The sequence below is a fragment of the Ailuropoda melanoleuca genome, chromosome 7 (genome assembly GCF_002007445.2).
Source record: "Ailuropoda melanoleuca isolate Jingjing chromosome 7, ASM200744v2, whole genome shotgun sequence".
Classification (NCBI taxonomy): domain Eukaryota; kingdom Metazoa; phylum Chordata; class Mammalia; order Carnivora; family Ursidae; genus Ailuropoda; species Ailuropoda melanoleuca.
The window spans coordinates 125,328,006-125,348,837 of NC_048224.1; the positions used below are offsets into that span (position 1 = coordinate 125,328,006).

The 20,832-nt window shown below is 44.4% G+C and overlaps 1 protein-coding gene across 1 annotated transcript in view; it reads left to right on the plus strand.

The window, feature by feature from the left end:
* Positions 1-20,424, plus strand: part of GPC6 (glypican 6) — a 1,108,844-nt gene extending 1,088,420 nt beyond the window's left edge. The window contains exons 8-9 of the mRNA XM_034665372.1: positions 12,131-12,306; positions 16,038-20,424. Of these exons, the coding sequence (XP_034521263.1) occupies positions 12,131-12,306; positions 16,038-16,240 (379 nt within the window). The 3' untranslated portion in view covers positions 16,241-20,424. The remainder of the gene's footprint in view (positions 1-12,130; positions 12,307-16,037) is intronic.
* The last annotated feature ends 408 nt before the right edge of the window (positions 20,425-20,832 follow it).

Consider the following 20,832-nt stretch of genomic DNA (forward strand, 5'->3'; position numbering starts at 1 on the left):
TTGGCACTGAGGATGACTTTAAACAGAAAGAGCAGGAAACACGTAGAGGTGGCTGCTATGGCGGCTGCTGGGTGAATCTGCTGGGTGGAGAGGGTCAAGGGTCTGGGAACAGTGGCTCTTCTAGAATAAGGACCCGCCCTCAACTTCCTGCTCCCACCGTCAGCCACGGCGGGCAGATCTCACTTGGCCTCAGGAGCTACGTGGGTCTGGAAACGGGGGGGGGGGGGGGGGGGGGGGGGGGAGATGGAAGGAAGAGACTGTGCCCTTCGAGGGGGGGATATTGCGGGTATGCCGATGACCTGTCAGCATCCAAGTCTCCATTCCGTCAGAAAGACTGGTTGTCAGGAGACGCTCTTCCCTGCTTCCCTTTCCCTTGCCAGGCTACTGGGACAATTTAAAGACCAATGCGATCACATCTATCAAAATAGGTTGTAAAGTCTAAAACAGTGCTTCCCAAATGTTAACGTGCAGGCTACAGTCTTGGGGAGCTTATGGAAAGTGCAGATTCAGGCTCGGTAAGTCTGGGGCTGGACCTGAGATTCTGCATTTCTAACAAGCTTCCAGAACATGCAGTTGTTGCAGATTCAGGGACCATACCTGGAGCAGTAAGGCTCTAAGACCGAGTTGCCAAATGTAGCACGTAACCCCAGACACCCAGTGGAACACACTTAAAAAAAGGGTTCATGGCTTATCTGAAATTCGGATTAACTGCCAATCCTGTCCTTTGATCTGGCAGCCCTACGTTAGGCTCCTATTAACACGTAAGATACTCCCTTTTTCAGTTCACACACACACCTCGGGGAGCACGTTATGATTTGTGGTTTTTCCCTTGGCCTCCGCACATACCCTGATGCTTCCTTTCATGGGGCTTTCCTTAGATTAATAACAACAGCAACGGGGCTGAGGAGGTCACGAGGTGCAGGTGTAATGTCAGCCACTGAAGATAAGGGGAGCAAGGCCGGGTTGAAGCCATCTCCACAACGAATTTCTTAGGCTTTGCATGTGCATCAAGAGGGAATTTTAAGTTGGAAACTCTGCACAGCCTTTACAATGCAGGGTATTGCCCACACAAACCTGTGGTCTCAGATGAGATGCCTGGTGGGCTAAGGATGGGTACTTTGATTCCCTGGCCGGTGCCTGACTTAGTTAATGCCTTGATTCATGCTGTAATAACAAACACAGCAGAGTCTGGATGGCTTAAGCAGAAACTGATTCCTCATAGTCTGGAGGCTCTGAGTCCAAGGTCAGGGTGCCAACAGGGTTGGGTTGCAATGAGAGCCCTTTTCCTGGCTTGTGGACAGCTCTCTCTCTCTCTCTCTCTCTCTGCCACGTGAGGACAGAGAGAAAGCAAGTTCTGGTCTCTTCTTCTGAGGGCACTAATCTCATCGTGGGGTGGGGTGCTTTACCTTCACCCTCACCTACAACTAATCAGCTCCCAAAGGCCCCACCTCCTAATACCATCACATGGGGAGTTAGGGCTTCAACATACAGATCGGGGGCGGGGGCATAAATTCTGTCTACAGCAGCTAGAATCACATCCTCCGCTATCAGAACAGCTGATAAGGAAGTTGCCTCAGAATTCTTAGCCGTGTCTGCGCCTCAAGAAAAGGAGCCTAGGCTGCATCCTCAGGACCGGCAGGAAAGTAAGTTTGCAAGTGTAACTTGCCACATGTCTCACTGACGTAAGCCAATTCTTAGAAATAAAAGAAGACACAGCAGCACTGACTCAACTCAGACAGGTAGGAATCGAAAGGAAGCTAATAAGTAAGGGGAGGGAATCAGTAATAATCTAGAAGGCCAAAGGGGGGAGAAAATGAAAGCAGCATGGTGCGGGTTACAACTCTGGGGCTCCTAACGTTCCCAGGGTGAACGCAGAGACCCTGAAAGGACATGTGCAACCATCTGTCACCCCAAGAAGGGCACCGTGCACAGCCGGGGTGGCCAGGAGGAGCTGTGGGTGAGGATCTGGAGAAGGATGACAAGGTGCAGGCAGGAAAGCACGGGCTCCAAAGGAGAGACAACTCGTATATGGTTAGAAGATGCAGGTGAGAGCTTGGTGAGTCGGTAGCCACCGAAAAAATAGCACCGTCGTGCTGTTCCTATAGGCTCTTCTCTTTGGGCTCCTATAGAGGCAGATTCTGGCTTTTTGAGGCTGTAACTGTGTCAAATTACATCAGCTATATCTTCCTTAAGGATTGTTTTCTCTTCCTGGGAATTCTTTGTCTAAGGCCACAGGAGGTAAAGAGGAAAGATTAGCCCGGGAGATGAGGGGATAGACAGTGAAAGTGCCCTGTGAGGGGCCACTCTCAACAGCACGTGGATTTCGTGGCAGGACACCCCTGGTTGCAGATTTGTGAGGGTTTCTTCAGTGATTTCCAGATGCCTCCCCCTCCCCATAAAACTGGCAAGCAACTTCCCGTGTCCACTCCTCCGTCAGCCAGCGTCTAGGCCTCACTGTGTCCTTTCTTCAAAATGCCTTCTGGGAGGAGGCCAACGAGACGCTGGCTGAGGACGAGGATTAATTGGATCGGTTGGAAGCAGAGCGTTTGCAGGGAGCCTCTGCTGGTTTTCAAGGCACCTGATCCTCACAGAAATAACTGTGTCCCCAAGGACATCTTTCCTCGGGCCATGAGGTAAATACAGTAAATTGTCAGAAATAGGAAAAGTAGAAAAATCTACAAAGCAGATCAGTCCCTCTCCCCAGCCGCCGAGTGGATTGACTAAGCAAAGAAATAAGCAAGTCATGACTGGGTATATTTGAGCAGATGGAAGAGGGTTGAAATGATGCATGGTGATGAGAAATCTGTCAAAGACAGTGACTTGGAGGATCTGGCAGGACAATATTGTTTTAGTCTGATTGCAGAATATGTCCCAAAGCACTCGAGCTGCATTTTAAAGAACTGTAAAGTATCCGATGTATGCCCAGCCAGGCAGCCGCGTTCGGGAAGGTGGGAAATCCATCTGGGAAGGAACTGGAAGCTGTCAAACCCAGCATCCTTGAGCACATCCTCCCACTCTGTGCACACGTGGGAGGGAAGACCCCTTGAAGGCTGACCGTCCTGCGGGAGACGGATACCGCAAGCACTCCCACGAGTGGAGAAAATGCAGCTACAAATAGGAGCAAAGAAGCACGGTGCTGTCAACAATTCAGCAGCCCTGGGAACTGGCTCACGGGTCTTTTGTCCTGTCCACGCCTCCAATTTGCTGCCTCCAGTTCTATGAAGAAAGAATGGATAAGGGGGATCCTGCCAAGGAGCGAAGACGCCAAGTCAAAGAATTTAGCTTCTGCTCAGTGCTGCAACCAATGGGCTGTGTGTCCTCCAGGGGTCCCCAAACCATTTCATGCCACGCGCTCTCCAGCTGGAGGAAAGCCACAACAAATCATTCCGAACGGGAGTCCAGGCTTTATAAGTCCAAATTCTGCTGCCATCAGCCCCTCCTAAGAAACAAGTTTGACATCTAAGGAGCCATATTAACAATTTCATTTTCATAAGAACGCGTTAGAATTGCATAGTATGTTAGATCTTTCAAGCATTTTCATAAACCTTAGCTCAGTATGGCAGCTTATGAAACAAGGTAAGGATTATTCATGTAAATATGCAGATATACATAATCATATAAAGTAGCTAAGGGGCTTACCCCTGATCACCCTGCTAGGTCTCAGAGAATCTCAGGTGGCCTGGGTCAGTCTCTCACCTTTGACCATATTAAGGGTCACATCCCATTGAAGTACCTAATGCCATGGGTAACCAGGTTAGCAGTCTTTAAGAATGTAAAAACCCGCTTAAATCATAAAGTCACAGTATGCTTTGAGTAATTCTACTTTCTGGTCCAAAAAAAAAAAAATGGAAAGGGAAAAAATAACCTATAAGAACTTTAGAAAAGTTACACTTAAAACTGAGTTTTTTTTTTTAATTGTGGTAGAATATACAAAATGTCAAATGTAACATTGTTACCACCTTTAAATGTACAGCGCAGTGGCCAGTAGATACAGTGGCCTTGTTGCTCACCATCACCACCATCCATCCACAGGACTTCTTCGTCTTCCTAAACTGAACTCTGAACCCGCTGAGGACTCGTTCCCCACACCCTGCTCTCCCTAGCTCCCAGCAGCCACCATTCTCTTTCCCGTCTCTATGAATTTGATTCCTCTAGTTACCTCATGTAAGTGAAATTGCACAGTATTTGTCTATTTGTGTGTGGATGATTTCACTTAGCCTGTCTTTAAGGTTCATGCGTGTGGTAGCACGTGTAGAATGTTCTTCCTTTTAAAGGCTGGATGGGTTGTCGGTCATACCGCACCGAGTACCCCGTGCATTCAGCAGCGGACACGTGGGTCGCATCTCCCTGTGGCTATTCTGAGTAATGCTGCTGTGAACCAGAAGCGTAAATACCTGTTCCAGCACTTGCTTCCCATTCTTTTGGATTGAAAATTCCAGAAGCAGAATTGCTAGATCATATGGTTAAGTCTAACTTTAATTTTTTGAAGAACCACCATGCTGTTTTCCACAGCGCTGCCCCCTTTTACATTCCCTATAGCGAGCACAAGAGTTCCAATTTCTCCTTGTTCCCAAGCCTGTTGATGGTGGTAGCATGTTCGGCTAGGGATGCCTGTCGTGCCGGCCTGGTCACACATCACTCATAGCAAGCTCCCGAGACGTTTCCCCAACCAGGGCCCCTACTTATGGCTGGGTTGGCTCTTGTGGTTTTGTTATGATCACAGGATGTACTTCAGCAAGAAACCAGCAGGGAACTTTGAGGAACAAGATTTATTACGCAGGGGACCTAGAGAGCACATAGCATGCTCAGTGACCACATACCAAGGTCAGGGGTCTTAGAGACAACCTGGGACTTTGCCTTTATTCGGGTCGAGTAAATCAGCCAATTGGCAGATTTCCTAATATAAAACCAAAGAGGAGGAATTAGGTCATGGGAAGGGAGACAGGGGGCACGCAAGCAGTCAGTTCTCTAGGTTTTCCAGACCTTTCTGAAAGGGGAATCTTCCTGGGTGGGAGCAGCCCAGTTTCTTCTCGGGTTGTTCTGCGAGTGGCCATGTCAGGTAGCTGTGGATGCATTTGCTCAAGATGCTGTCTTTGAAATGGATGTCTGAGCAAACAAAAGTTTAATGCCGGGCACTTACCCTCCACTCTACGTCCCTACCAACACTTGTTATTTTATTTTGCTTTGTTTTCAAATTATAGCCACTCTCACGGGGGTGAAGTTTAAAACTTCGATGTTAAAAAAGCCTCTGAAAGAAGCTATGGGTACCACAGGCTCACAATCCCTTATCTGGAATCATTGGAGCCATCCGTGTGTCAGATTTCAGACTCCTTTTGGATCTGTAGAAAGTCATCGAACTGTAGAAAGCCAGCCAGGGCTGATCCTATGCGTTATGTAGTAATACTCCCAGTGGGTGGGGCCCGAGGCTGTAACTCACGATCAACCGCATTCGATTTCTGCTGCAAGATGTATTACTGTTCCCGCTAAGTGGGATAAATGAGAACTCTGATTAGCCTCCTTTCGGATCAAATCAAGTTGTGTTAATAAGGGGAGTGCAGGAAAGAAAAAAAAAAACTTTGGACATTTTTTAAATTTTGGAACTGCTGATAAGAAATTTGGGACCTGTATTACTAACATACTACTTAGATGAGGAAAACTCTCAAACCCACTGGAAGGAATGAGTATGCAGCTTAGAGTTAGAAATTGCCGGAGAGACATGTATCGAATGCAGCTTGTTTGTGGCAACAAGCAGGACTGCATCTGCTTTTGCATTCTCTGCTCAGTGTGCCTTGAGGCAGGAGCAGTAGGAGGAAGCATCTGTCACCTTAAAACAAACCCAAGCCAGCACCTGGGGATCCCATGTCTCCCCATCCCTGCCCCAGCTTCTCCTTGGACTCCTGCCAACCCCACTGGGCACCACCAGGCTAACCTTCCTTACAGGTGTCTCACTTCTCAGACTTTTACTGGCTTTCAAATCCCATTAGGTCATGAGAGCTGTGTGTCCCTTTCCCCCACTGTGCAGCTCCTTCTGTCAGAAAACCACCAGCATTATGAGGTGATAAGAAATACAGAATACAGATAGGTCAACATGTCTGTCCTCCCGGCAAGCACATTCATCTAGCAACTGGACGGAGCGATTTTGAGTGGTGGCAATGATGGGCAGTACGGCTGGCCAGAGGGAACCTTCTGTGGTGTCAGGTGACGGAGGGTGACAGAGGGTGTCAACTCTGCCAGTGAGAGTCCCCGCACAGAGCCTGCAGCCACTCACAAGGTTGAACATGTAAGTCCCACCCCCTCCAATTCCTACAGGACTCTTCCACCCTGATCAGCTGTAACGTGTGGATGTAATCAAGGGAGTCTATGTCCACAATATGAAATTAGATGTTGTCATAGTCCACTCGAGCTGCTATAACAAAATGCCTCATCTGGGTAGCTTCGAAATAACAGAAATTGATCGCCCACACTTCTGGAGGCTGGAAGTCAAGATCACCCAGCAGGCCAGCCTGGTCTGGTGACAGCCCTCTTCTGGTTGCAGATTTTTCAGTTTTTCGTTGTATCCTCGCATAGTGCAAGGTCTAAGCTAGCTCTCTGGGGCCTCTTTTACGAGCTCTGCCCTCATGACCTGACCCCTTCCCAGAGACCTTGCCTCCTAAAACCATGACCTTGGGCATCAGGTTTTCAACACATAAACTTGAGAGGAACACAAACATTCAGCCCCTAACAGATGTGAAGAAAAGTAATTCTGCAAAACTACTGAAGGTCTAGTTCTTATACGTGGTCCTGCAGAACAGAAGGTAAGCAGAATGGGCGAGCTATGCCTGCTTGTTCCCGGATGGCCCCCACCTGCCACGCCAAGTGTGAAGCATTGACGAACCATGACACCCTGTTCAACCTTCCAATTTGTCCTCATTTCTGGTTCTCCCTGCCTCCGGACGAATGTGCATCCAGCCTGAGAAGCTGGCTTATCTTCACTAAGATCCCGCTTCCTTTTGGTGTCTCCCCAAACTGTAATGGTGCAGGTATAGAATGCTGTCATGCCTAGAAGCTGCTGCAGAATCTAGTAAAGAATAATATGGGCTCAAAGAGGCATCCATTTCTTCCGGACACGAGCATGATACAAAAAGACCAAACCTGAGTCCTGGGCTTGTGTAGACCCCTCAAGTTGCGCTCTGCATATCCACAGATTTGGCCTCGGGGTGTATTTCTAGAGGGACGAAATGGCCATTTCCTTTTTCAGCTGTGCTCGTGGTTTCAGTTTCCACGTTGTCTCTCAAGTTACCCTTTGAATACACCAAAAGGAGAAAAGGATCTTGAGGACACGGGTGCATTGTTCCTTGTTTTTATTGTAAGCGGCCGAGCGTGGGTAGGCGCAGTTAAGGCTGGGTTGACTTGGCAGTCTCTTATTGTTCCTGGACGCTCAGACTCCCAGGGGTAGCATTCCCGTGGAAGCTGTCGCAGTCGGCTTCTGATAAATGAGCCTCAGCTAGCCGTGCAGGGCGCACAGCATCGGAAAGAAACAAAGCCCGCCTCTGAGCCCGCTCAGGTACAGCTGCAGGAATCACTGTCCAAGATGGCGAGGGGCCACACCGGAATGGCGGCCCCTTTCGACCACTCTCAACTCCTGTGTCCGCAGAGGCTGGCCTGCACTTGCTACTGTTGGTGCCAATGAGCTTCAGTAATTCAGCAGAGATCGTGGAGCCCAGCACGTGTGACTGATGTCAACAAGGGTCAATCCAATGTCATATTTTAGAAGTCAAGCCCGGAAGCAAACAAGAACTTATTAGTATATCAGCCATATTGAAAGACAGCAAGGAAGTTATGCTTTGCTACAACCCTGAAGAGACAGGGTTCCGTGACTTTTAAAAATTCCAATTAGGACATTTTTTTAGGGTGGCAAATACTGTGAAGCTTTATGGAAAAGAATTTGCCATGCACTCACATGTGTGTTTTATGTTTCATTATGTGGTGAATGTTGTGAAGTTAATTTTGTTCAAGATATAGTTGAAGACATGGAGCTCATTCAGAGGACCTCTGATTTAAAATGGATAAACCAATTCATACGCCAATACGTCATGCATAACATTTCAATAACTGAAAAATGGCTTAAATACTGAAAAATGGCTTAAATATAAAAATCCCTCTGTGTGTTTCCATTTCCTCTTTTGGAGGCTGATGGATAGACAGCCTTTGGTTTCTGGAACTTGGAAAATGACCTGAAGGAAGGGAAAGAATTGTAAGCGTAAGTATATTGTACAAGGATATGTAAATAGGAAGAACAAACTAGAGGAATGGAAGTTTTCTCGGCTTGCGGGCCATGATAGTAGAAGCAGTAGAAAAATGATGATACAGCCATTAGGCAGGGCTGCCCCCAGTCCACTGGGTCCCTGTCCTGGATGTCCTGATTCCCCTTGAGGTCTACTCCTCATCCCTCCACCTGGGTCTGTGTCCTGAACGAGGATCTCTACAAACTGCTTGACCTGGGTCCCCTTGCCCACTGGCCTCCAGTTGACTTCCGCTGATAGGAGACAGCACGTGGAGGTCAGGAAGATGGACTAGAGAGGTCAGGGTATCACTCCCTTGGCTCCTTGGTTTGACAGTTGCTGTGTCATTTGCTTTCTGTCTGCGACTTCAGTTCTTGTGCATACTAGGGACCATTCCTTCCCTTCCGGCCCTCCCGCTATTGCCAATCTTGAGGTTCTTTGCCGCCCAGTGCTGGTCTCCCTGTTCACACCTTCGTAAGTTGTCTCTCCTTCAAACTCTCTTTATTACCTCTTTGAGAGTGCCATCTGTTTCTTACCAGGACACAGACAAATATAGCACCTTCGTAAGAATTAGAAAGAGGCATCAACAAGAAAAGACTCAAGAACCATATGATCCTCTCAATTGATGCAGAAAAAGCATTTGACAAAATACAGCATCCTTTCCTGATTAAAACCCTTCAGAGTGTAGGAATAGAGGGTACATTTCTCAATCTCATAAAAGCCATCTATGAAAAGCCTACTGCAAGCATTATTCTCAATGGGGAAAAGCTGGAAGCCTTTCCCTTAAGATCAGGAACACGACAAGGATGCCCACTCTCGCCACTATTATTCAACATAGTACTAGAAGTCCTTGCAACAGCAATCAGAAGACAAAAAGGGATCAAAGGTATCCAAATCGGCAAAGAAGAAGTCAAACTGTCTCTCTTTGCAGATGACATGATACTCTATATGGAAAACCCAAAGGAATCCACTCCCAAACTATTAGAAGTTATAGAACAATTCAGTAAGGTGGCAGGATACAAAATCAATGCCCAGAAATCAGTTGCATTTCTATACACGAATAACGAGACTGAAGAAAGAGAAATTAGGGAATCCATCCCATTTACAATAACACCAAAAACCATACGTTACCTTGGAATTAACTTAACCAGAGACGTAAAGGACCTATATGCTAGAAACTATAGATCACTTTTGAAAGATATTGAGGAAGACATAAAAAGATGGAAAAATATTCCATGCTCATGGATTGGAAGAATTAACATAGTTAAAATGTCCATACTACCCAGAGCAATCTACACTTTCAATGCTATCCCGATCAAAATACCGAGGACATTTTTCAAAGAACTGGAACAAATAGTCCTTAAATTTGTATGGAACCAGAAAAGGCCCCGAATCTCCAAGGAACTGTTGAAAAGGAAAAACAAAGCTGGGGGCATCACAATGCCGGATTTCGAGCTGTACTACAAAGCTGTGATCACAAAGANAGGAAAAACTCGTGTATACAGGGTTCAGTACTATGTGTGGTTTCAGGCATCCCCTGGAGAACTTGAAACAATCCCCCATGGATAAGGGGGGACTACTGTACACACCAATTTTAAAGATTTTATATGAGGGGCGCCTGGGTGGCTCAGTGGGTTAAGTGTCTGCCCTCGGCTAGGTCATGATCCCAAGGTCCTGGGTTACAGCCCAATGTCAGGCTCCCTGTTCGGCAGGGAGTCTGCTTCTCCCTCTCCCTCTGCTCCTTCCCGCTGTACTTGTACTCTCCCTCTGCCTCTCAAATAAATAAATAAGATCTTTAAGAAATAAATAATAAATAATATGGATTTTATATGAGAAAAGAGTAATATGGCCCTGTCAATTTTTATATGAATCCTGTGATAAGTGACAGTATTTTAAATATATTGAGTCAAATGCTGTATACTATTAAAATTAATTTCACCTGTCTATTTTTACTTTTTTTGATGTGGCTACTAAAAAATTTTTACAAAAATAAAAAAATAAAAAATTTAAAAAATTTAAAAAATTTAAAAAATAAATAAATAAATAAATAAATAAATAAATAAATAAAAGAATTAGAAAGAGGCACCCAGATGGGTACATGAGGGTTCATTAAACGGTTGTCTCTGCTTTGGTATGCATTGAATTTTTCAAAAAGAAAACAATTCCCAAAAAGAAAAAAAAAAATGTGTCCCTTCAGTGAATGGTGCCCTGCAGGTGTATTGTTTGTGAGCACAGAAATCAGGCTGGATTTCAGCCCAATTCCCTCCCTCAGCGGGTGATTTTGTGCAGTGCACAAAATGCCCAGATGAACGTGGCAGTTCTCCAAAAGGATGGGTAGATCCCTAAAATCTGGAAAATATCTTAAGGAGGAAACAAAGATTGACCTGGGTCTTTAAGGATATTTGGGATTTAAACTGGAAAGTGCACTGCAGGCAAAGAAAGCCTGTGGGCCAGGTGAGTATAAGATGTATACAGGCTGTAGATTCTGTAAGGCAAGGAGGGGCCCTTGAACGGATCGTTGCAGCGTAAGAAAATACAGATGGGATGGAAATGGGCTTTGACTGCAGAGCTATAAAACGTGAATTGCCGTTTGTGATCAACCAGGCAGTACGGTGCACTGTTTGGACACGTGGACTCTGAAACTAGACCCACTGGGCTTAGATCGTGGTTTTGCCATCCATGAACTCCGTGACTTTGCACAGCTTCTCATCCTCCCTCAGCCTCACTTTTCTCTTTTGCAAAATGGAGACAAAATAGCAAGTACCTCTTAGATATGCTAGGGGGCTGAATTTTAAAATACACGTGAAGTGCTTAGCACGGTGCCCGACAGTAAGTACTCAGTTGACATCAACTACTATCACCAAAAGGTTTTCAACAGAAGAGTAATATGATGAAAGCGATCGCTCGTGAAGATTGGTCAGTCAGGTGTGCAGGATGCACGGGAAAGGAAGAGGCAGGTGGGGAAGTCAGGTTGAGGCTGTTGTACCATCTGCACTCCGGGAGAGCCACAGGAAGTGAGATAGAAGCAGCAGGTGCAGGGAGCTCTGGGAGAAGAAAAGGAGGGCTGGACATGGGCGGGTCGTGAGCACGAGGAATCCAAGAGAGCTCCAGGCACTTTTCTGAGGTCTGTAGTCACCACTGGGATAGACGCACATAGGCAGCTTGGGCAGTTGACTTCGAAGGACCGACAGTTTTAAAATTTAAATACAAGTTAAAGGAACAGGAATTTAAATTTGCCAGTAAAAGAATTAAAGAACCATTAGATTCTACTCTTTTGTTTTGCCCAATATCGAGTATGAGATCCAAGATGCTGTTACAAAACAAAAACCCTCATAGACACCTCAAACGTTCCAGCGCTCACTGGTCACACCTCGAATTGCCAAAGGTGGTTTTTTATATCCAGGAGTTTCTTCTGATTAAAGTCTGAGGTAAGAGAGAGCATCCTCGTACAAGAGAATTCTCTAAGAGCATACGTAATTTACAAGTACAGTTCTCAGCAAAATTAACCAGAGAGTGGAGGAAGGTAGCAGGCCCTTGGCTTTAGTATCTACCATTTGGGATACAGGAGGAAAGTAGTTAAATTTAAGAAACAATTTCTGTTAAGTCCCCAGTTGAACATTCATTCGTAGGCAAGCCTCCCTACAAATTCAGTACCATTTTAAGAACCACCTTGAAACCATTTTTTAGCCATAGCTCCCTCTGAGTAAAGTCATTCCTTGTTTTCACTTTTTGGTCTTTCTTCGCAGGAATCAAGCTCAGTTGTTGCAGATGTCCTGGCCCCCTGTCCCAGACCGCACAGCACAGCACAGCCTGGTACGGAAGCCCCTCCCACCTCACGCTAATCTGTTCTCTCCCTGTCGGCCTCGCAGATACCTGCCTGAGATCATGAATGATGGGCTGACCAACCAGATCAACAACCCTGAGGTCGACGTAGACATCACACGGCCCGACACTTTCATCAGGCAGCAGATCATGGCTCTCCGTGTGATGACCAACAAACTAAAGAATGCGTACAACGGCAATGACGTCAACTTCCAGGACACGAGTAAGGAAGTCTTTACTGGTACCAGTAACCTCCACAGTGAGAAATGGGTTGTAGATTATACCCCACTCTTTCTTCAAGAGCCATGGGCACCTGTAATCTTGTGCCCCGCTTTCCCAGTCTGCAGAGCTGTTTACAGTCCTTTGGACCGGAAGCTCTGTTCCACAAAGATTAGGATTCTACTAAAATCATAACTGGTCTTAAGGAATAGTTTCGCTGGATTACCTTCAGCTTTACCCAAGCTAACTTTGAGTCTCATCTGCCAGGTGATCCGGTCATGATCAAGCAACACAGTAGTGTTTTCATCTTCTCCTTCCCCCATCATCATTTACATCTCTGCCCCCAACTCTCGTCCCCTCCCCCAACCACCAAAAAAAAAAAAAAAAATTCTGAAGCTTCCTCAGACAAGGCTTTACTGGAATCCTTGTTTATCACTTATCGACTGGGGTCTTAAGCAAATTATTTCTTGAGTCTCAGATTTCTCTTCTACAGAATGGGGAGCATTCAAGCCTGTGAGGTTGGGTGTTTGGGAAGCTCATTTGTGGCCATCTGTGAAGGAGCTAATATCTCGTGCGCCCTGGATTCAACTGCGTTAGCTTTCCCTCCATCCAGTCTCTCGCGTGCATAAGCCATGGACATTCATCTCTGACATATTGACAGAAATAATGAAATGCTCATGCAATAGGACCCATGACTGGTTTATTAGCCATCCCCAAATATCAGACGTGATTGGAAAGACTATGAAGTGAGCGTTAAATGAAATTTGGGGTTTGTGTAAGTGATTTTAAGATGCGTAACTATACAAATTGGGGGGGGCTTTGTTTTATTGCTTTGGGGTTTTTTTCAAAGATATGTATCCTCACATAGAGTTCTCGGGAAAGGATTTCTTGAACATAAGCTGTGCAGTCAGCAGCGATTCTGTAATTTGGTCACTGAAGCAAAAGATGATGCTTGTGTGCTTGAATTAATGAGATAGAAAGAAGTGAGTTACAGATGGAAGACATTAAGTCATCCAAGTCTTAGCCATCATCCTACTGCGTTGTCCCCTGCAGAAAATTTTTAGTGCTTTATTCCATTTTAAACAAATCAAAAATTAATTTTCTAAATGCAGGATAATTGCCAACCCAGTTTATTGCTGTGACATTTCTGTGAGGACTCCTACTGTTTCTCCTCCTCTTCACTAAACCACTTCTTCCCTCTTCAGAAAAGAACCTTCCACGAGGTGTTCATCTTTGCTGCTTCACCTCTGCTCACTCCTTAGCTTCGCTCCTCTGAATGCATCACCGTCGTCTCTATCTCATGAAATGCTTTATTATCTGGAGAATGACTATAGGAATAAAGAATTCAAGATAATGTAAGAATTAGTTGAGGTTGGCCTTGTTTCTCTCTCCCCTCTGACCTAAAGAGGTTCTATACATGTCAGTCTGCAAAGCTTAGGGAATGTCTTTGAGAAGAGATCGTGCTCCACTTCCCCTCACAAGAAAATAAAAATTAGTAACAGTTAAGAGCATCACTTAGCTCTAACCCAAGCCCCATATTTGGTCCTCTATTTTAGGATAGTGTCTGTCATATAAACCATGATATGGTTTTACATCTTACAATCATCATCACCCTTCCTGCTTTTGACATTTTAAAAAATCACCCCTTAAACTCCTGCATTTCTGATTCCTTTTCTGAAAGAGATGGGGCCATTATTTTTCTCAGCTGGAATCTCCTGTCATTATTTGCTTACCACAGTTTTAATATTCTAAATCACTTTAATAATATCTTTGTAAAGGTTATATTACTTCTTGTTCATAATACCAGTGTTAAGAACAATTCCCTTAGCACTCCTGGTATCTCTGAATTTAATTAATGGGCATTTTCCCCCTTGTAAAGGCCACTAAAGATAAATCCGAGAAAATGTTAAGAACCTGGCATAGTGTATTCAAGTGATCTTACCTGGTATTTAGATGTCCCATCTGAAAAAAAAAAAAAAAGAATTGTGCTGCTTTGTGCCTTGCTTGTTCAAGGGGACAGAAGAAGAGACCCTGCATTACTTTGGCTGCACCAAGATGGCGCTGGTATGCCAGGGCAGCTCAGCAAGAGCATCCGTGTTTCAGGCCAACAGGGAGGAATTCCGGTCTATTGAGTGAACCCTTGAGCAAGTGGGAGAAATAGTAAATGTCATTACCACGTTTACAGTTCCCTCAGTCCTCCCAGGCACATTATTTCACTTACACCCCCTAACGATCCTGTGAAACAGATAGGAATATTCTCATTTTTACAGCTGAGGAAGCACAGCCACAGTGAGGCTAACTGGCTTGCCCTTGTTCACTTAAAGAAAAAACAGCAGGTTAAAATCTAGGTCTGCTTAGCTGTAGGAACCACGTGGTTTTCTCCCCATCAGGCATCACGGCAAGCGCTGGGCTTGGTGCCCTCACACCTTTCACCAGGGCGGCTTCACACATACTCTACTCTGCATGTAAGTGCTATTGTCTGGATCTGGGGAGACAAGGAAACAGACAGAAGTTAAGGAAACTTCCCAAGGCACATTTAATTATTGAGCAAGTAATTTTTGTGCACCTGCTATATGCCAGGGACCGTTGTTAAAGGCGATGGGGTGCAGAAGTGAACGGTATACATCCCACAAAGCCTCTCCCCTCCACAAGTGTACATTCTCACAGGGGGCACAAGAGAACAAGAAGTTAATACCACAATTGCAAATGGTGATAAGTACTTTCACACCGCTAGAAATTGATGGAGACTGAACTGGGACCAGGTCTGAGACACAGGGTTTGTGAAACAGGAAGGAACCAAGCGGTGAGAAGTGGGAGTAGAACAGTCCCAGAAGGCATGGCGGGCAAGTGGGAAGACGCCATGCTAACAGGACATACAAGGTGGGCACCTGGGTGTTGCTTTCAAGCAGGGAATGGCAAACCTCTCCGTCAAGAGCCAGATATTAAATATGTTCAGCGTTGAGGGCCATACCTGAGTGCAGAACGAGACATTGCAGAAAGAGGGGCGTGGTGTGTTCCAATATAACCTCGTCCCTGGTCACTAAGGCTTAGATTTCGCACGCACCCTACTCATACATCACAAACTACTCTTCTTCTGTTTTCAAACGCTTGAAAATATAAAAACCATTCTTGAGTTATGGTCCAGACCCATACAAGCTGCTGGCCATAGTCACCTACCCCGGGGTCAGAGGGAGACGTTGGTTGAGACGGAGCTCATCCTCACTGTTTGAGGTGAACAAAGGTGGAATCAAGTAGCCAAAAGTCGTAATAATATGTGCCTTTCACAACTACATGCTGTTCTTCCTCATGTTGCTTACTTAGCTGTGTTCGTTTACTTTAAACATCATTTCAAAATCCTTTACCAAAGCATGATATCTGCTGAGAACAATGGCCCCAAGGTACAGAAAGATCAAGGGACAGAATTTCTCAAAGCAATTTGAACAGTAGCCAGAATAAGAAATACCTCTCGAATGCCAAGACGGTAGGTATGTCCCCTCGTCGGGTCTAGGATTCATAGGTTTCTTCAGTTGGGTAACCGGATGTCAGTTAACACTGCTTCTCAGACATCTATTTTGGTCGGGTCTGCCCGCCCATCGCAAACCTGCCTGCTGAAAACAAACCCGCTGGGGTAGGGGTGGGGAGGATGTCCCCTTCCACCCCAGACCCAAATCTGGTGGGTGCCCCCACTCCTTCCCAGTCCTGGTCTAACTTTCTTTTTCAATCTGCCCACACCAGGCGATGAATCCAGCGGCTCAGGGAGTGGCAGTGGGTGCATGGATGACGTGTGCCCCACGGAGTTTGAGTTTGTCACCACAGAGGCCCCCGCGGTGGACCCCGACCGGAGAGAGGTGGAATCTTCGGCAGCCCAGCTCGGCCACTCCCTGCTCTCAGGATCTCTGGTCTGCATTGTCCTGGCACTGCAGAGACTGTGCAGATAATCCTGGGTTTTTGGTCAGATGAAACTGCATTTTAGCTATCTGAATGGCCAACTCACTTCTTTTCTTACACTCTTGGACAATGGACCGTGCCACAAAAACTTAACCGTTTTCTATGAGAAGAGACAGTACTGCACTCTGCCTCCCTTTCTGTTTGCCCAAAGAGTACTGGGTGCCAGACTGGACTGCTTCCTCTTTCCTTCAGCTCTCTGTGGGGACCTTGTTTATTCTAGAGAATTCTTACTCAAATCTTTCGTACCAGGAGATTTTCTTACCTTCATTTGCTTTTATGCTGCAGAAGTAAAGGAATCTCAAGTTGTGAGGTTTTTTTTTCCCCATTTAAAAAAAAAAAAAGGCAGGAAGGAAATAATTTTCCTTGTAAAATCAGGCCAAACCCCAAGACAACTGCATTTTCAACAAAGGAACCAATAGGAGAGAAAAATAAAAGAGCTTTAACACTGTAAGTTCAGCATTGCCAGCCGACTCCCAGTGTAAGCTTTTCTGGGGTAAATCAGGTTTGCAAAATGCTTTGGGGGGAGAGAGTTTGAGATTTTTTTTTTAATGTGGTGAAAATACAGTGTTGTCTTGGAGGTATCGTCTTACGCTCTCCCCACACAATACCAAACTGATTTGGGGATGCTGTTACTAAATTTAGAACTCCATCGTTAACACGAGAGTAAAATCGCCACGACCCAGCACCTCTCTCTCACCTTGCCCAATTCCAATTTCAACGATGGCACCATTTTCCTTAATTCTCTTAATGTCTGTCCCCTGTATCCAATTGGCACAGATTTTTCTCGTCATCTCCAGTGACTAGCAGATGCTCCCATCAATTCATCCTCCTTAAGGGTCTGAATGGAAAATAATCTTCAATGATACAGTGGCTTTGCTTTAGCCACAGGTTGGACATTCATTCGATGTTTCTGCCCCCGTGCTCATTACTGTCCCAGAATAAGAGTTCTTTTAATGAACTTACAAGCAATTAGATCCATAAGTGAGTTTTCATGTTTAACGGTTTGCTTTGTGTCAATTGGTTTCTGCGTCACAAGGGCATTCTCTTACAAAATAACTCACAACAAAAACCGTCAAGACAAAAAATATATATATATATAGTATTGACATGGAGATTTCTTTCACTTTTTTAGTCTTAGTATGATCATCTATTTTTATATCTCTATATATATAAATCACAGATTTTAACTTCTTAATTCCAAGCTCAGGGTTGACACACCTTTGTAACGAAAATGTTTTGTCAACCACCTCTTCTTGTTTTGTGCTGCTCAGAGAAGGGATTCCTCAACGACCTGTGAGCACCAAGAATCAAGAAAGAGAACTTTTTACGTATCTAACTGTCCGTTTCTTAAAAGTTTGCCAGGGCACACCCTTTTTTTGCATGAGCGTGCTTTCTCCTGGGTGCCCCAGACGGTACCGGGCTCGTGGGGGGAGCCATGGGTGTGCAGGACTGTCCTGGTGATGGAAACATATAGAATGTGGTATACACGCAAAACCCTTGCTTCTACGTACGCCTTCAGCCTAGGATTCCCGCTTGGCACTTGGACATAGGACCTAACTCAAGAGGCCCCTTTAGAGCCACAAGCCTAACTGACCCTCCAAGTGTACCAAAGCCAGGCCCTCTGCTCCCCATGGTAGAGAGAAGCCGAATAAACCAAACTGGGGCTGTGTTCATACAGTTGGCTCTCCATGTGTTTCTTGGTTTTTATGATGATCTGGGGTTGGGAAAAGTAACGTTTCAAGACACCATCGTATGCCAGTCACATTTTATTTAACCCATTGGCAGAAATGGCATGTAAATGGTATTTTTCGATCTTCGCTCTCATCAAAATTTTAATTAGTTATTGATTTAGTAGAACACACGCGGCACAATAGTATTCCGTATATTTGAGCACTTTTGCAAAACTGCAAAGTATTTAGAAGCATCTATTGCTATTTTATGCCTAAGGAAATATAAAAAGTAGGATTCTGAGAGACTTTGTGGCATCTTTTCATTTAAATCTTTATTAATTAACACCTAATCTAATTCAGCATTGCATACTTCTAGAAAACCATCCATTTCACTGCCAAACTTCGGCTTCCTATCACCAATTACACGCAAAACGTCTCTATGAGTCATTTGCGTTGCCCATTCCGTTGTATGTTCAGAAATCAGTTTTGTCTTTCTCCAATAATTACGGTGCAATGCAAATTAAAGCAACCTTGATTTTCCAGAATAGTTGAGTAATAACTTGTTTTTATGGCTTTAAACTCCAAGTCTTTCCTTTTTTTCAATATTTCTGCTTTGTCTTCCGTGAAATAGATCAGAATGCCTTGTTTCCTTTGTGCTTTCAACCCCAAAAGGCTTTGTGCATGTGTATGAATACACATTGTATTAATGAATGTGAACCCATGCTCCATACACACTAAACACACAGATATTGATAAACGCCTGCTTCATTCGTTTCAACACCTTCAGGATCGGTATTACTCATATTGGTGAGCTACAGTGATCCATACGAGCTGGGCAGAGAGCTGAAATGACTGTCTGTTAATGATGCCACAACATTCGTCCCCTGCATGGATGTGGTCCGAATATTAATCAAATTGCACTTCCTAGTTTTTATCATCATCTGTGTTGTATGATTTTCAGACCAATGTAACATGAGACTTGTTTTCTGCCCTAAGGGAATCAGTTTAATCTAGTTCTCCCATTTCAGTAAGAATTTCAGCATTCCTCCTCTCTCCTGCCCCCCCCCTGCCACATTAATTTGTCTTGTCTCAACCTAGCAATTGGGGATGAAACGATACTCCGTTATATCTCCCTATCTGCCCTTGTTTGCTTTGACTTCCCCTAAATTCTCTAATCACATCACAGCCTCTGTTAGGAGAAGGGAGGAATGGGCTCACTGAAATCAGACACTAGAAATTGTTGGGTGACGCTCATGACCGCAAACACTTAGCTTTATTGAAGTGCCTCTCTTTACATGTTCTTTAGTTATAATATGTATTTTTCTAACAGAAATACACGTCTGTAACTGGTGTATATTATACTTTGTATATGTTATAACAAAAGTATAAACAGGGGCTAAAGTCTTTAGCAGAGAAGAATGAATTGCAAATCCATGAATTAGAGCTCTGCTTACAGTTCTGTACTGAAGGGTAACCATGACAGCCTTCTGTCACCTTAACGAAGATCATGTGAGTACTTTATTGACCGCCGTCATAGAACAACGTTAGCACTAGCGATCGGACTCCCTTATGGTGATCTACCCAGAGAAGGAACTGGTATTACCCACTTTCATTGTAAGGGATAGGAAATGCTACTTTGTCTACACTGAAGAACACTATTAAGTAGTAATTATGAAAGTAACATTCTATAAATCAAACACATTGAAAATATTATTGGACACAGAACCCTGATATTTAATGCATATTCCCTGCTGCAGACATTAGCCTACTTTAATGCTTTAGCCATTACATACATGTTTTGGCTACACACTGAACACCAACTAAAGTCCCCAAGGAGGAATAGAAACTTAGCAAATTCCTGAGTTGTGATTCTTTGATTGCTTCTCTTTGCAAGGCTAATTATCAGGTGGTTTGATTAAAGGTGGGAGTGTTAGCAAATGTAAGTTTTGACTTATCCAAAACTTGCAGAAATACAAGCTCATTCTTATTTACTCCCAGTCACTAATAGACCTGACTTTTAACTTAAAAGAGGGTGTGTGGGGGGAGCGAGGGGAGCAGTTTAGCCTTGCAAAGAGAAGAGTAAAGGAGACCATAACTTATACATTTGCAACGTGTTTCTCCTTGGTGGAGACATTAGCCAGTGTTTAGTTTCAGGCCAAGTTATACAAATAGAGTATTGATTTGTATGCATTCTAGAGCCTCACTGCATCACGGTTTGCTACGGCTGGGACTCAGCCTAGCCTGGGGCTATTTGAACCTCATTCAAAGTTGAGTAGTTGAGTTGCCTTGTAAGGAGGTACTTCCATGAGAAGACATCTGAAGAGGGATAACGGTGAGGTCTCTGTGTGCATATGCATAATATATACGCAGGACAAATGTGTGCACCAATCAAACCTAAAGTTTTATGTGACTGTCAAATGAATATTACTTGGGTTAAGATTTTTCATTTCTGATTTGGATAGAAAATTGCTATTAATCTTGTATTAAAATAGTTTTTAAAAATCTACCAGTGCCCTTTCTGCATTTTCTTAATTATTGTCATAGTGTACATTTCAGAGTTTTTGAATTTCTCTGTGTTTGAGACCTTTTTCGAAACTGCAATATTAAAAGAAAGAGAAAGAACCATAGATTAAATCAGCACCGCTCACCTAAATACACTTGGCTTTTGAAATCATGAACTTTTAGAACTTTGGAACATTTAAGAGCTTTCCAAATGTGTCTGGAAGATACTCTCTCTCTCTCTCTCTCCTTTTGTATTGGTTTCTTCTCTAAGATAAAATTCAATGGCTTGAGAACTGATGTCAATACTTTAGCACTGAGGTGAGAAAAATAAGATAATATGTGAAAAGACTAACCATTTCCAAATCCAGCAAATTGCATTGATTTTTCTATTTCTGAAAGTTTCCATGCCA